The 15,295-nt window shown below is 54.7% G+C and overlaps 2 protein-coding genes across 5 annotated transcripts in view; one reads left to right on the top strand and one right to left on the bottom strand.

Annotated features, from left to right (window-relative positions):
* The first annotated feature begins 605 nt into the window (after nt 1-605).
* PCIF1 (phosphorylated CTD interacting factor 1) lies at nt 606-14,886 on the top strand. Of its 2 annotated transcripts, none has more exons than XM_066387646.1 (17): nt 606-1,361; nt 4,803-4,973; nt 6,349-6,491; nt 6,579-6,703; nt 8,000-8,137; nt 8,296-8,423; nt 8,557-8,711; nt 10,071-10,218; nt 10,309-10,392; nt 10,644-10,743; nt 11,793-11,955; nt 12,662-12,834; nt 12,976-13,062; nt 13,147-13,331; nt 13,975-14,068; nt 14,160-14,332; nt 14,470-14,886. In XM_066387646.1, exons 3-17 carry the CDS (start codon nt 6,368-6,370, stop codon nt 14,522-14,524), a joined length of 1,932 nt encoding a protein of 643 aa, XP_066243743.1. In that variant the 5' UTR covers nt 606-1,361; nt 4,803-4,973; nt 6,349-6,367; the 3' UTR covers nt 14,525-14,886. The 2 variants fall into 2 exon arrangements, with proteins under 2 accessions (XP_066243743.1, XP_066243742.1); XM_066387645.1 differs by having other exon boundaries at nt 607-1,361; nt 14,418-14,886.
* ZNF335 (zinc finger protein 335) overlaps nt 8,756-15,295 on the bottom strand; it is a 28,700-nt gene continuing 22,160 nt past the window's right edge. For 2 of the 3 annotated variants that reach the window (XM_066387642.1, XM_066387644.1), the window contains exon 28: nt 13,345-13,837. In XM_066387642.1, the coding sequence (XP_066243739.1) occupies nt 13,814-13,837 (24 nt within the window). In that variant the 3' untranslated portion in view covers nt 13,345-13,813. Of the gene's footprint in view, nt 8,912-13,344; nt 13,838-15,295 lie in introns of those variants that run through there. The other variant, XM_066387643.1, reaches the window with a different exon arrangement.

The raw sequence follows: 15,295 nt of genomic DNA, 5'->3' as shown, positions 1-15,295 counted from the left end.
TAGTTCTTTAATATTTTCTTAGGAAACCTCATACTGTCATACTGTTTTCCATACTCACTGCACCAATTCATGTTCCCATCAAGTGTATGAGGGTTACCTTTTCTCATGCTCGCAAACACGTACTTCTTGACTTTTTGATAGAGAATCCTAGTTTCTTAATTATTCATACTATTGCCTCCAGTTTTGACACTCCCAGCCCCACCAAGCTGCATGGGGCCACGCACCAGGGACACCAGAGGGCCTGCCCAGCTGGGGTATCTATAAGCCTGCTTCACGTGGGAAGCTCAAAGTAGGATAGTACATGAGTTTTGTTTTTCGAGCTACCACTGCAGTTAGCTCACTTCGGAGACAAGAGGAAGGTAGAGCTAGCGAGTCTGCGGGCCTCTACTAAAGAATCCTGCATGGAGCCCCGCGTGGGGTGTCTAGCAACTACAAGTCTCCTGCTGGGCAAACATCTGTGGCTGGTTTGAGGTCTCAGTGAGGATTTGCACTGCAACTAGTGGTCATAGATGTTGGTCTTGGGAAGCCCCTCAAATGCCTTTAGTTTATAATTTCCCAATTTTGCCCAAAGCTATCTTTTTTTTTTTACAGTGTAAAATTTTTATATTTAGAATTAGCCAGCTGAACTCAGCAAAACCATCTTTATTGTCTTCCACCAACTGTTCTTTCTTCTACTCAAGAACACTTATAACCTGTGCAACCTCATTACGGTAGAAGGCTCGATTTGCATGCAGCCTGGATATGGAAAACGGCAGCAAACCCACCGGACAAAAGTCCAGAGAGGGTGAGCGACAGACTCGAAGTGGCAGAGCTGCGCGGGGGTTGGGACCCCGGTCCGCTACATTCACAGCCTGCGTCACCGGGACTCCGCCCTCCGTTCCGCGCCTAAGCCGAGCCCCCACAGGTTTTAAGCCCGCCCTGCGCCCCCGGGTGCGCACCCTCAGTCCGACCCTACCGGCGCGCCGCCCACCCGGGACCTTCGGGCCCAGCGGGTGTGCTCGCGTGGGAAACTGAGGCAGGGAGTGTGCTTGTGAGTTCGTCCCTTTCTCAGTCCACACTACAGGGCCTGCAAAGCTGTCTCCCCCTCCTCAGACCCGCATGGAAGAGCAGGGAAAGATGGGAGAAAGGGGAGGGGGACGAAAGCTAGCAGGGTCTGAGAACCCGGCCAGTCCTGCCACACTCAAGATGGCGGGAGGCAGCGGCAAGATCCCTCAGAGGCGGTACCAGCGCATGCGCAGCGCGGAGTCCCGGCCCGGGACACAAGATGGCGGGAGCGGCGCTGGGGAGGGCGAGGCGGAGGCGGCAAAACGGGCGGCCGAGCAAAACGTGTAGCCGCATCCCCTCGAGTCCGCTTCGGGCAGGTAAGAGCCCCAGGAAGCCATGGTCCCGCCGCGAGCCGTGCCAGGATCCGAGAGTCCGAAGCCGGGAGGCGGCGGCCTCTCCGACGCTTTCCACTCGGGGCCACCGCTTGCTTCGTCTCTGCCGCCGCCGCCATCTTAGACCTGCGGGTCAGCGGCCCGGCCGATGGCCTGGGTGAAAGAGGTGGGCCCGGAGAGCGCGGGCGGAGCGGCCTCTAGGGCCCCTCCGCTGCTGCCGCCGCCACTGCCTTTGTGTCGGGCTCCGACTCTGAGTCGCCTCAGCCCGGGGGCGGGAGCGCGCGGCGGGGCGGGGGGCGGAGTCCAGGAGATGGGCTGGCGCGCGCGCGCCAAACAGCCCGCCCACGCTGGGGTGGGGGAGAGGAGAAGGTGTGCACGCGCTGGGGGTCGCCCCTCCTTCGCGGGCCCCCCCGCACCTGCGCACTTTGCAAGTCCTTTGACTCCGCCCTACTGGGCTGGGGGATTCTGATTGGTGTATTACTGGGATGGTCCCGCCCCATTTTTTTCCAGTCCCGGAATCGGACACCACATTCTGGTGTGTTCCTTTGGTTGCGCACCTACAATTGTTTATTCTCTGCTTGGCTGTCAAACTGCGGTATGTTGGTGGCCGGCAAGCTCCAGAATGAGTAGAAAAGTTATCTTTTTTTTTTTTTTTTCTGAAGCTGGAAACAGGGAGAGACAGTCAGACAGACTCCCGCATGCGCCCGACCGGGATCCACTCGGCACGCCCACCATGGGGCGACGCTCTGCCCACCAGGGGGCGATGCTCTGCCCATCCTGGGCGTCGCCATGTTGCGGGCAGAGCCACTCTAGCGCCTGGGGCAGAGGCCAAGGAGCCATCCCCAGCGCCCGGGCCATGTTTGCTCCAATGGAGCCTTGGCTGCGGGAGGGGAAGAGAGAGACAGAGAGGAAGGTACGGCAGAGGGGTGGAGAAGCAAATGGGCGCTTCTCCTGTGTGCCCTGGCCAGGAATCGAACCCGGGTCCTCCGCACGCTAGGCCGACGCTCTACCGCTGAGCCAACCTGCCAGGGCTAGAAAGGTTATCTTTTGTTGTTTTTTTTTTTTGTGTGTGTATTTTTTTTTTTTTTTCCTGAAGCTGGAAACGGGGAGAGACAGTCAGACAGACTCCCGCATGCGCCGGACCGGGATCCACCTGGCACGCCCACCAGGGGCGATGCTCTGCCCCTCTGGGGTGTCGCTCTGCCGCGACCAGAGCCACTCTAGCGCCTGGGGCAGAGGCCAAGGAGCCATCCCCAGCGCCCCGGCCATCTTTGCTCCAATGGAGCCTTGGCTGCGGGAGGGGAAGAGAGAGACAGAGAGGAAGGAAGGGGTGGGGGTGGAGAAGCAAATAGGCGCTTCTCCTATGTGCCCTGGCCGGGAATCGAACCGGGTCCCCCGCACGCCAGGCCGACGCTCTACCGCTGAGCCAACCGGCCAGGGCCAGGTTATTTTTTTAATAGCAAGTTATCTCTTATTGAGAGTGTACAATATGCTGGACTGTACGGTTGGAGAGACCGTAGAGATCTAGTGATCGCTTACAGATCGGAAAGTGGTCGAAAGATCTGGAACCTGGGTCTTTCCAAACCCAGCTGCTACTTTGATCAGCAACCTGCTGCATTCAAAGCAGCTGGGGCCCTGGCAGCCAGGGCACATAGGAGAAGCGCCCATTTGCTTCTCCACCCCTCCCCCCCCCCCCCCCCCCCCCCCCCCCCCCCGTCCTCTCTGTCTCTCTCTTCCCCTCCCGCAGCCAAGGCTCCATTGGAGCAAAGGATGGCCTGGGCGCTGGAGATGGCTCCTTGGCCTCTGCCCCAGGCGCTAGAGTGGCTCTAGTCGCGGCAGAGCGACGCCCCCTGGTGGGCGTGCCGGGTGGATCCCGGTCAGGCGCATGCGGGAGTCTGTCTCTCCCCGTTTCCAGCTTCAGAAAGAAAAAAATAAATAAATACAAAAAAAAAAAAAAAAAAAGCAGCTTTTTTTTTTTTTTTTTTTTTTCATTTCTGAAGCTGGAAACGGGGAGAGACAGTCAGACAGACTCCCGCATGCGCCCTACCGGGATCCACCCGGCACGCCCACCAGGGGCGATGCTCTGCCCACCAGGGGGCGATGCTCTGCCCATCCTGGGCGTCGCCATATTGCGACCAGAGCCACTCTAGCGCCTGAGGCAGAGGCCAAGGAGCCATCCCCAGCGCCCGGGCCATCTTTGCTCCAATGGAGCCTTGGCTGCGGGAGGGGAAGAGAGAGACAGAGAGGAAAGCGCGGCGGAGGGGTGGAGAAGCAAATGGGCGCTTCTCCTGTGTGCCCTGGCCGGGAATCGAACCCGGGTCCTCCGCACGCTAGGCCAACGCTCTACCGCTGAGCCAACCGGCCAGGGCCTTTTTTTTTTTTTTTATAGAGAAGAGAGGGAGAGACAGAGAGAGAAGGTGGGGAGGAGCTAGAAAGCATCAACTCCCATATGTGCCTTGACCAGGCAAGCCCAGGGTTTCGAACCCGCGACCTTAGCATTTCCAGGTCGACGCTTTATCCACTGGGCCACTACAGGTCAGGCCTTTTTTTTTTTTTTTTAATTGCAAAAAATTGGTGAAGATTTGAAGTGCTATAAAGCAAAAAATTTGATCTTCTCATCTCTTAGTCTCACTCCTGAGATTTGCTTAAAAAATACAAACACTCGTGTACCTCCCCTCTCTATTTCTGACTCTTCAGGTGTGGAGTGAGGGACTGAAATCTGTTTCTGTACAAGCCCCGTGATGATTCTGATGCGGAGCCGGCTTTGGGAGCACTGCAGTGTCCCGGTTTGGCCTCATTAAGCTGTGCTGCTCTGCCTCCTCTGCAGAGTTAATCCACTGCTGCATCAATATCACACAGTATTTCTTGGGGGAAATAGTTTCCAATAAAGTTGAACACGCTGTGTAATATAATACATTTGCATGTGTTTTCTTTGTTGCTTAAAAAAAACCCAACTCGTTCAAGATAGTGTGTTTTTCACCCACTGTGGGTGGCTTGGAACTTGCCCCATCTGTGATTTGTATGGTTGTTCATTTTCCTCTTGTCTGAGGGGTACTTTGGTTGACAGGACGAGCTATACAATTTGCAGGGCTCCAGTGTGCAAAATGAAAATGTGGGCCTGTTGTTAAAGCTTAATTAAGAATTAATTAAAAATTTCAAGACTGACAGCAGAACATTAAATTAGGCTTAGGGCTCTCCTCAACACAGAGCTCTGTAGGACTGCAGGCTTCAGGTCTGTGAGGGTGAACCTGTTGGTTGGAAAGCTTGAGAAGTGCCATTTTCATCCCCGGAACCCTGGCTCTCCCACGGCATGTCCTGCCCTGTCTTGGGAGCTTCCAGTTTGCTCTGTCATTGCCCCTTTTGCTGTTGCCCCTGCCCTGTAGCATTTTGCAGGTCTGTGACTTTTTTCTCCTATTTGCTCTGCAGTTGCTGATGCACGGAGTTCCCTGGGACCCCACTCCGTCCACTGCTGACCAGCCCACCTACTTGTGCTGAACCTTTCTGCAGGCCTCCCCTGCCTGTGTGGGACCCTGTGACGTGGGGTCCGTCCAGCCAGAGAAGAAAACCCTCTCATGCTAGCATTGCAGACCTCAGAGGGTGAGAAAAAGAGGGACCTCATTCAGCCTTGAGACCTGTAGGCTCAGCCCCGAGGCACCAGGAACTCCAATTCCCCAGAGAACCAAGGCAGTTCCCGCTTCTTCTCCCCTTGGTCAGTGGCTCCAAACGTTTTTGTCACTGTGGACCCTTTTTGTTGTATGTATGTCCTCTTGCTGCCTGCATTTTTAGCTACCAAACTGTACAGATGAAGTAACCATTCACTTTTCCCTTTCCAAATTAACAAAGATGTCTACAACTAAGTCTACAATAAAAGATGTCCCAGTGATTCTTATGGTGTTGTCAACAGCCAATCAGAGCTTCTGATCAGCATGAGATTATCAGTGTGACCACAATAAGTTGATAAAATTTCAGCAAGCAAAGATAACCGATGTTTAAATTGTGCCTTTGTGGTATTTTGGTGGGTAAATACTTGATTTATTTTGGGTATTGTGATATACTGAAAACACTGTTAGGATCACCAGTTTGGCCACAGTTGGCCACCTAGGAGTCTACCAGCCAGGTTGGGAACTACATTGTCCATTGAGACTTGTGGGTGTGTTTTGGGTGGTGGTAGTAGGTAATACACATCTGAGGGAGCTGACCTCCTTCCTAATATTTAAGTAAAATTTCACCTGGGGATTATGAAGGACTGTGTTAGATTAGATATCCCTTCTCAGCTCCACTGGCTTGTCTGTAGTTTAAAATGAGGCACCCAGTGAGATGCCATGTCCCTTCCCAGGCTGCGCTTTGAGCAGTTAGATTTTACAGGATAGGAGCAGGAAAGAGGAGTTATAATTCCTTCTTGTGGGACTAGCTTCTTAAGGATAGGCCCTGTTCTGTCTTGTTTGTCACTGGGTGCTTTGTAAATATTTGCCAAATGAACAGATCTCCTGTTGGTTCCAGCTACCCTGCTGAGCACTTTGGAAAGAGCTAAACTGGACCCAATTCTTAGTCCTGGGAGTTCTGACAGTCTAATGGGGAAAAAACCCAGTTGATAGACCATAGACTTTCTGAGTGCTACAAAGTAGATGTTCATGGCCCAGAAGAGGGACTCTGACCACCTTACTTGGGGAGGGAAGAGTCAAGGAAGGCTTCCTGGAGGATGTGATTCTAGTGGCAAGCCAGGCAGAGAATTGGGAAAAGAGGATTTCAGGCAGAAGGAGCAACAGGAGTGCACCCATTTAACAGTTGAGGGAACTACAACTTAGATGGCTGGGCTCCTTCCTGGCACCATGCTGGCCCTCCAGAACAGGACTGGATTGATTTCTCCACATCTGCAGGTGGTCAGGGGTGGAGCTTGTAATTGGTTGGTAGGGTGTGGAGCTGACCTCCATGCCCGGCTGTCCCTGACACCCTTTGGTCCTCTGTGTGGCAGGTCTGGTGTGGGTGCTGAGATGGCCAATGAGAATCACGGCAGCCCCCGGGAGGAAGCGTCCTTGCTGAGTCACTCCCCAGGCACCTCCAATCAGAGCCAGCCTTGTTCTCCAAAGCCTGTCCGCCTGGTGCAGGACCTCCCAGGTACTGGCAAGGGGCAGTGGCAGGGTGGCGGGGTCAGGAGGGTGCCCCAGGAGCAACCCTGACCCAGGGTTCCCTGCTTGTTCACAGAGGAGCTGGTGCATGCGGGCTGGGAGAAGTGCTGGAGCAGGAGGGAGAACCGTCCTTACTACTTCAACAGATTCACCAACCAGTCTCTGTGGGAGATGCCCGTGCTGGGCCAGCACGATGTAATTGTAAGTGCCAGCCTCGGGCAGGGTCTCAGAGCAGCCTCTGGCACTTGGGTCTTCCCCAAATGTATCCTGAACAGCTTTTATGTGTGTAGTCTGCGGATACACTGACAACAAGACAGAATCAATACCTGCCCTTATGGAACCTAGACTTATATGGGGAGACTGGCATGTACATAGATGGTTAAAATAGTGTATGACACTCAACTTGTACTGCATGCGGGGTACTCTGCTTGGGATGGAGTTGTGAAAAAACTAGACGTGGTCCTGCCCTTGCACACTCGGGGTGCACGATCTGCTGGCGAGGGCCAGTAGGGTTACAACGCAGCATAGTGTTGAGGATGCTACAGCACCTCAGGGATCCTGACTGGGTCTGGGTGAGGGAGTTCTCCGAAGGCTTCTCTGAATCAGTGGTAAGACGAGAAGGCGGGCCAAGGGAAAGTAGCAAGGGGAGGACAAGCGCATTCTAGGAACTAGTGTCAGTGTGGTCCGGGCGGTCCAGGCGGTCCGGTGGGAGCTGGGTCCCTGTGAATTGGGCAGACTTTCTTTTCTTGTGGGTAGTCAGGCCAGTTTGCATCCCCGTTTTGCAGATGAAGACACTGAGGCCCAGAGAGGGGAATGGCTGGCCCAAGACCTCACAGCCAGTAAGAGGCAGAGCAGGACTTGTACCGGATGCGATTTAAGGGCCCCACTGCTCTCCTTAAAATGATACTTTTGGTGTCATCAAAGGCATTACATTCACAGGACCTTTTGGGTTTTTTTAGTGAGAGAGACACACACACACAAAGAAACAGGAAGGGAGATGAAAAGCATCAACTCATAGTTGTATCACTTTAGTTGTTCGTTTATGGCTTCTCATACGTGCCTTGACCGGGGGCTTCAGCTGGGCCAGTGACCATGAGGTCATGATGATCCTGCACTCAAGCTGACGACCTCGGGGTTTTGAACCTGTGACCTCGGCATTAAAGGTCAATGCTCTGTCCACTGCCTCACCACCAGTCAGACACAGCCTTGCTTTTTAAAAAAACAAGCATTTCTTGAGGTTTCCCTTCATTCCTGACTTTCATTCTGGTTCTCAATGGTGAGGTGTCCTGGCCATCTTGAAGGTGAGGGAATTTGAAAGGGAAGTAACCCCTAAGCTCTCACAGTTCAAGTAGCAGGCAGGAGTGGCACCAGAGTTCTTTCTGGATCCCAGCCCCTTCTGTTCTCCAAGGAGCAGGGGCTGGGGTATCAGGATTCTGCAGTCCTGGGACTCCTAAGCTGCTGGCCCTGGTTGCAACTCTGCTGGTCTCTTTCCTGCAGTCGGACCCTTTGGGGTTGAATGCGACCCCACCGCCCCAAGACTCAAGCTTGGTGGAAACCCCCCCGGCTGAGAACAAGCCCCGAAAGCGGCAGCTCTCGGAAGAGCAGCCAAGCGGCAATGGTGTGAAGAAGCCCAAGGTGAGTGTCTGCGGCTCCCTGGCAGGCAGTCAGCCACCGGGCACCCCACAAGGGCAGGGCCCTGGCAGGGCAGTCAGGAGGCCCAGCTCCCTGGTACACACAGCGCTGGAGCCATCGGCCAACGCTCCTAACCTGATGCCTCTGACTCTTTGCTCCAGATCGAAATCCCTGTGACGCCCACAGGTCCATCGGTGCCCAGCTCCCCTAGCGTCCCAGGAACCCCAACACTAAAGATTTGGGGGACATCCCCTGAAGATAAGCAGGCAGCTCTCCTCCGACCCACTGAGTAAGTCCCTGCTGATTGGCTTGGGGCCACTCCTTGATGGCCAGTGTGCCCGGCACTGAGGGTGTGGTGGCTGGCAGGGTGGCCCTCCTGCCCTTTGTTCTGCTTCCCTCATTGCTCCTGTCTGTGCCCCCAGGGTCTATTGGGATCTGGATATCCAGACCAACGCTGTCATCAAGCACCGAGGGCCTTCGGAGGTGCTGCCCCCACACCCCGAGGTGGAGCTGCTCCGCTCCCAGCTCATCCTGAAGCTCCGGCAGCACTACCGGGAGCTGTGCCAGCAGCGGGAGGGTAACAGCCTGGGCCTCGGCCTCCTGTCTTCCTCCAGCGTCAGCAGGAGCGGGGCGGCGGCTGGGCTTAGGGATGGCACAGTGGGGCTCAGGGCTGGAGCATGTGCTGTAGGGACAGGCCTGTGGGAGTCCCAGCTCCACTAAGTGCTGGCCCTGTACCTGGGGCTCATTACTTGGCCGCGCTGCCCCTGGGTTCAGCATCTGTAAGACGGGGACAAGAATAGGGCCTACATGTGAAGGTGGCTGGTGTCAGCAAAGAATTAATACAATTTTTAAAAAATAATACTTAAAGAGTGCTTACTATTTACGAGCCACTATTCAAAGCCTTTTTATGTATCCATAGAATGGCACAAAAATGAGAATACCGCCTGGCCTTTGGTGGCGCAGTGGATAAAGTGTCAGCCTAGAATGCTGAGGTTCAAAACCCTGAGCTTGCCTGGTCAAGGCACATGCGAGAAGCAACTACCAATTGATGCTTCCTACTCCTTCCCCTTGCCTCTCTCTCTTTCTTCTCTCTGTAAAAGCCAATAAATAGCCTGACCTGTGGTGGCGCAGTGGATAAAGTGTTGACCTAGAATGCTGAGGTCACTGGTTCAAAACCCCAGGCTTGGCCCTGGCCGGTTGGCTCAGTAGTAGAGCGTTGGCCTGGCGTGTAGGAGTCCCAGGTTCGATTCCCGGCCAGGGCACACAGGAGAAGCGCCCATCTGCTTCTCCACCCCTCCCCTTCTCCTTCCTCTCTGTCTCTCTCTTCCCCTCCCGCAGCCAGGCTCCATTGGAGCAAAGATGGCCCGGGAGCTGGGGATGGCTCCTTGGCCTCTGCTTCAGGCGCTAGAATGGCTCTGGATGCAACAGAGCGACGCCCCAGAGGGGCAGAACATCGCCCCCTGGTGGGCATGCCGGGTGGATCCCGGTCGGTCGCATGCGGAAGTCTGTCTGACTGCCTCCCCGTTTCTAGCTAAGGAAAAATGAAAAAAAAAACCAAAAACAAAAAAACCCTATGTCAAGGCACATATGGGAGTTGATGCTTCCTGCTCCTCCCTCCTCTCTGAAATGAATAAATAAAATATTAAAAAAAAAAGCCAATAAATAAAATCCTTAAATAAATTACTTAATAAACTTGCTTAACTGCACTGAAATACAGAATCCCTTCCCTTACCCTATGTAGTACTTATTAACATATTTTATAAATCTAGTGCTTCTCAGAATATGCCCTAGAAAACGTTGCTTAGAATGGAAGCTCCTGACCTAACGGGCTGTCGTTTCCTCTTGCACCTCTAATACCCCCACGATGCCCCTTGTGCCGGGCCACGTGGAGTCTGCCGACTAAAGTCAGACTGCCTTCGGCACTCCTGTTCTGCAGGCATCGAGCCACCTCGGGAGTCTTTCAACCGCTGGATGCTGGAGCGCAAGGTCGTGGACAAAGGCTCTGACCCCCTGTTGCCAAGCAACTGTGAACCGGTGGTGTCTCCTTCTATGTTCCGTGAAATCATGAATGACATTCCCATCAGGTATAGCCCCACAGCTGAGGCTGACCCAGGGCCACTTAGATTGCATCCAGTTCTGCATAGAAGGGCTCTAACTCAGTGTACTCTAACTAGGTTATCCCGAATCAAGTTCCGGGAGGAAGCCAAGCGCCTGCTTTTTAAATACGCAGAGGCTGCTAGGCGTCTCATTGAGTCCAGGTATGGCTCTCTCCCCTCCTCCTGGCAGGGTGGGTCTGGGATGGGATGGGGGTGGGGAGGGGCAAAGGCCATTGGCTTACATGGGGATGTCATTGCTCTTGGTGGCAGAAGTAGTGCCACCTCCCAAAGGCAGAAGAAAGGCTGTCATGTAAGCCTAGGCATTGGTGCCCAGATGGTGCTGGGAGTGGGATGGGAGGAATAAGGAGGGTGGAGCAGACACTTACACTGGCCTCTTGTGTGCCCCCTGGCAGGAGTGCATCTCCTGACAGCAGGAAGGTGGTCAAGTGGAATGTGGAGGATACCTTCAGCTGGCTGCGGAAGGACCACTCAGCCTCCAAGGAGGATTACATGGTGAGTGGCCCTGCTAAGGCCAATGGAAAGGCTCTGTGGCCACTTTCTCCCAGAAGGCCACTGTTCCTGCCCAGGCTGGGCAGGGTCCCACAGCAGCCTCTTGTGCAAAACAGCAGACCTTTGATGCTCTTCAGTCCCCACTCATGTAAATGGAGATGTTTGTCTAGGCTCCTGGCTTTCTCCCAAAAGCATTTCCATTAAGGTACTTAATAGAATCCTGTGCTTGGCCACATACCATCAGTAGCTACCTTTTCAACTTAATGAACAGTCCACATCTTGAGTAGATTTTTGGAAACATATCGACAAACTTTTTTCTTGGATGTGTGTGTTCATATATTTGAGTTACCACAAAATTCAATTCCCTACTTTAATGTGTCCAAAACAGTTCTTTTTCTCTGGCCCAAACCCATCATTTCTTTAACTCTCCACCAGCACTAGCAATGGGCTTTCTTTTCAGGACCATTTTTCACAAGAGACAAGGTTTCGCACTTCACCATAGTAACTGTGTACTTGACACGTAGAGATTGACAAAGGTAGGTGTGTGCTCACTAGCCAGAGTGACTCATTTTCACTCATCACTTTCACATGTGTGATTCAGCAAAATTACAAATGCCCAGTTATCCTTGCAAGTCGCTAAAGCTCAAATTTCAAATCTGCCATGACCAAGGAAGGACCCCATTTTGTAAGGGTATCTTTCCCCGATAGACTACAAATGCTGTATAAGCAGGGACTATGCCTGGTTGTGTTTCCTCAGCAAGTATCATGGGATCTGGCACAGTCTAACGCCATTAAGTGCTGGCATTTATTGGACTTTACTATATGCCAGGGGCTTATTAAGTCCTTAACAAGAATGGTCATACTTAATGTTCTGCCTGCCTTGTTAGGTAAGTATTTTGTGTACCCTTAATGGTTGAGTAAGATTCCAAGACACCAAGGGATTTGTCCAAGAGACAGCTAGTTAAGTAGCAGAGGCTGTTGCAAAGCAAGGACTGCTGCAGCCCAGCAGCCCTCCCCTGCCCACCCACCCACTGGCACCCCGTCTCCTCCAGGACCGCCTGGAGCACCTGCGGAAACAGTGTGGCCCGCATGTCTCGGCCGCGGCCAAAGACTCCGTGGAGGGCATCTGCAGTAAGATCTACCACATCTCCCTGGAGTATGTCAAACGGATCCGCGAGAAGCACCTAGCCATCCTCAAGGAAAACAACATCTCAGGTAGGGGGCCAGGTGGCAGGGAGCCCGTTGTGGTGCCATCAGCTCTGTCCTACGCCCTGACTGAAAGGACAAGTGAGACAGCCTCCAGGCAAGAGAATGGTTTGGGGCGGCCCCTCCAACAGTGTCTGGGACACAACCCACTGTATCCTTTGGCCAGGCTGTCTCGGCACTCCTCTAGGAGACAGGGAGAAGTGACGAGAGAAGGTGGGAGAAAGACAGGCCGGGGGTAAGTAGTTAGTGGACCTGCGTTGACATCCATTCTCTGTAAGCCTCAGTTTCCCCAAACTGAGGTATGATAACCTGGCCAATAGGATCAGGTGTGGATTCGGTGGTAACATAAAGTGGCCCCAAGAGATCCCTCAGTGAGCTATTGTAACTATTCTAAGGAAGGTGGTTCAGTTCTACTTCTGCATGGCATCTGAGCCTGCCTGCCTGCCTGCCTGCCTGCCAGGCCCCGAGGCATGGCACACCAGGGGCCTGTGTCAGTACACAGCAGTGACAGAGGCCACAAGTTCCTGCCCCCATTAATCACCTGGCCGTGCTCTTCGTTACCGAACTGTCAAAGCTACACTGACTCCACGGGATAGGGTTACCTCCCGTGGTTACTGGGACAGGCAGGAAGCCCCTAGCACACAGTGGGCATCCAGGCTGTCCCAGGTGAATACTGGCCAAGTGGGTGGCCTCTCACTGCTCTCCCTGTCCACAGAGGAGGTGGAGGCCACAGAGGTGGAGCCCCGCCTGGTGTACTGCTACCCAGTACGGCTGGCTGTGCCTGCGCCCCCCATGCCCAGTGTGGAGATGCATGTGGAGAACAACGTGGTATGCATCCGGTATAAGGGAGAGATGGTCAAGGTCAGCCGCAACTACTTCAGTAAGCTGGTAAGAGCTAGGGGAAGGGGAGGTAGGTCTCCACAAGTGGGAGAAGCGAGGGCTGGATCTTTCTTGACCCAGAGTCCTTAGCAAGAGGCTAGTGACGGAGGGGGGACCTGTGCTGAAGCCCGCTGGCTTTCTGTCCTATAGTGGCTCCTTTACCGCTACAGCTGCATTGACGACTCTGCCTTTGAGAGGTTCCTGCCTCGAGTCTGGTGTCTTCTCCGACGGTACCAGGTATAGGCCGGGGCAGCAGGGGAGGGTCCCTCTGGGGGGCGGGGGAAGTCTGAGCACCAGGTGCCGACTGTGGCCACTCTGCAGATGATGTTTGGTGTGGGCCTCTACGAGGGGACAGGCCTGCAGGGATCGCTGCCGGTGCACGTCTTCGAGGCCCTCCACCGGCTCTTTGGTGTCAGCTTTGAGTGCTTCGCATCACCCCTCAACTGCTACTTCCGCCAGTACTGCTCTGCCTTCCCGGACACAGATGGCTACTTTGGCTCCCGCGGGTGAGAGCCAGGGGCTGCTGGGGCCCTCCTGCCCAGGCCAGAGTGCAGATCCCACCTTGGCCAGATGCTTTCTAATGTTGTAGGGCTTTGGAGTTGGGCTGTCTTGGGTGTAGTCACTGCCTTCACCAGAAATGTGACCTTGGACAAACCCCTGAACCTCTGGGAGCCTGTGATCCCCCACAACCAAGACTGTGGGTTTGTCTGCGAATTAGCCCATATTTGGAATACTGGGAGGAAAGAGAAGTAATTGCATAGACCTCATAGACTAATGGGGTGAAGGGAAGGGGGAGGTGAGCACAATTAGGAGGTGGTGCTGTCTCCAGTTGGAGGTCAGGGCCCGGCCAGCAGTAGGGAAGAGTCCAGCAGCTGGGGAATTCCTGGGTGTGGCTCGTGCAGTGATGACAGGGGGTTCCAAGCTGGAGTTGAGCTCCACTAATCAGCTCTGTAGGCTGGGGTCATCAAGCCTGAGCCTCTGTCCTCATCTATTCAGTGGAAATGGCCACACCCTGTCCGGGGACAAAAGGATGAATGTTGGCCTCTGGCCTGATCAGGGCCATCTCGTCAACATGGCTGCCTAAGGGTGGGAGCAGCGTCTGTTTCTGGCTGAGGGACTGGGACTTAGAATGCTCACCTCTGTCCCCAGGCCTTGCCTGGACTTCTCCCCACTGAGTGGTTCCTTTGAGGCCAACCCTCCATTCTGCGAGGAGCTCATGGAGGCCATGGTCTCTCACTTCGAGGTGGGTATGCTGCTGCTGAGGTGGGGAATGGCAGGACTACCAGCCACCTGGAGGGCAGCCCCTGACGTCCACCCTGCGCCACCTCCCACAGAAACTGCTGGAGACCTCGCCAGAGCCCCTGTCCTTCATCGTGTTCATCCCTGAGTGGCGGGAACCCCCAACACCTGCTCTCACCCGCATGGAACAGAGCCACTTCAAACGCCACCAGCTGGTCCTGCCTGCCTTCGAGCATGAGTACCGCAGTGGGTCCCAGCACATCTGCAAGTGGGTACCCGGGGAGGGCAGGGGTTGTAGGGCTGGGCTGATCAGGCTGGCTGAGCCCTACCTGAGCCAGTGCCTCTGTCTGCAGGGAGGAAATGCACTACAAGGCAGTCCACAACACAGCCGTGCTCTTCCTGCAGAATGACCCTGGCTTTGCCAAGTGGGGGCCGACAGCCGAGCGGCTACAGGAGCTGAGCGCCGCCTACCGGCAGTCAGGCCGCAGCCACGGCTCCAGCTCCTCCACATCGTCCTCCTCGGAGGCCAAGGACCGGGACACGGGCAGAGAGCAGGGCCCTAGCCGCAAGTCTCACCCCACTTAACACATCCTGCGGGGAGGAGGAGCCCCAGGGTGCTGGTATGGACTGCTGGGACTCAGGCTCTCGGGCTGCCAACGACACAGGAAGATATGGCTCTGCCAAGGCTCCCCCTCCCTGCTCTACCCCGACTTCCCACCTCAGACTCCAAGTTCCCTGTAAATAGGTCCCATGTCTTCTCCCCCCACTCTATGCCACCTTGTTTCATTTGTAAAAGAAAATACAAAAACTCTCCAGCAAGAATGAGTGAGGGTCTTGAGGGCAGAGATGGCTGAGGACCCTGGAGCCACTTCTGGGATCACACCCTGTACCTCCAGGCTCATCTCGATTCCAGGGCCTTAACACCCCACCCCCAGGGCTCCGGCATCTAACATTTCACCCTGCTGTCCCCACAACTGGGACCCAGTGGCCACAGTGTGCCCAGCAGGTCTACAGTCCAGAGCCCTGCGCCATCTAGCTGGAAAACCCCAAACTTCACAGCTGAGCCTGTGCCGATCCTGGGAGCAAAGGACTGGTGGCTGTGCCCAGGTAACAACTAGATGCCTGCTGGTGCTGCAGTCACCATAGTGAGTGGGCAGAGGTGTGTTTTCCAGTGGAGGATCAGGAGAAACAGCTCAGAGCCACCACAGGCCTCAGCACAAACAGGCTCCTG

Source organism: Saccopteryx leptura, chromosome 5, assembly GCF_036850995.1.
Source record: "Saccopteryx leptura isolate mSacLep1 chromosome 5, mSacLep1_pri_phased_curated, whole genome shotgun sequence".
Classification (NCBI taxonomy): domain Eukaryota; kingdom Metazoa; phylum Chordata; class Mammalia; order Chiroptera; family Emballonuridae; genus Saccopteryx; species Saccopteryx leptura.
Note: the sequence above shows the minus strand (reverse complement) of the source record. Positions and strands in the feature narration are given on the sequence as shown.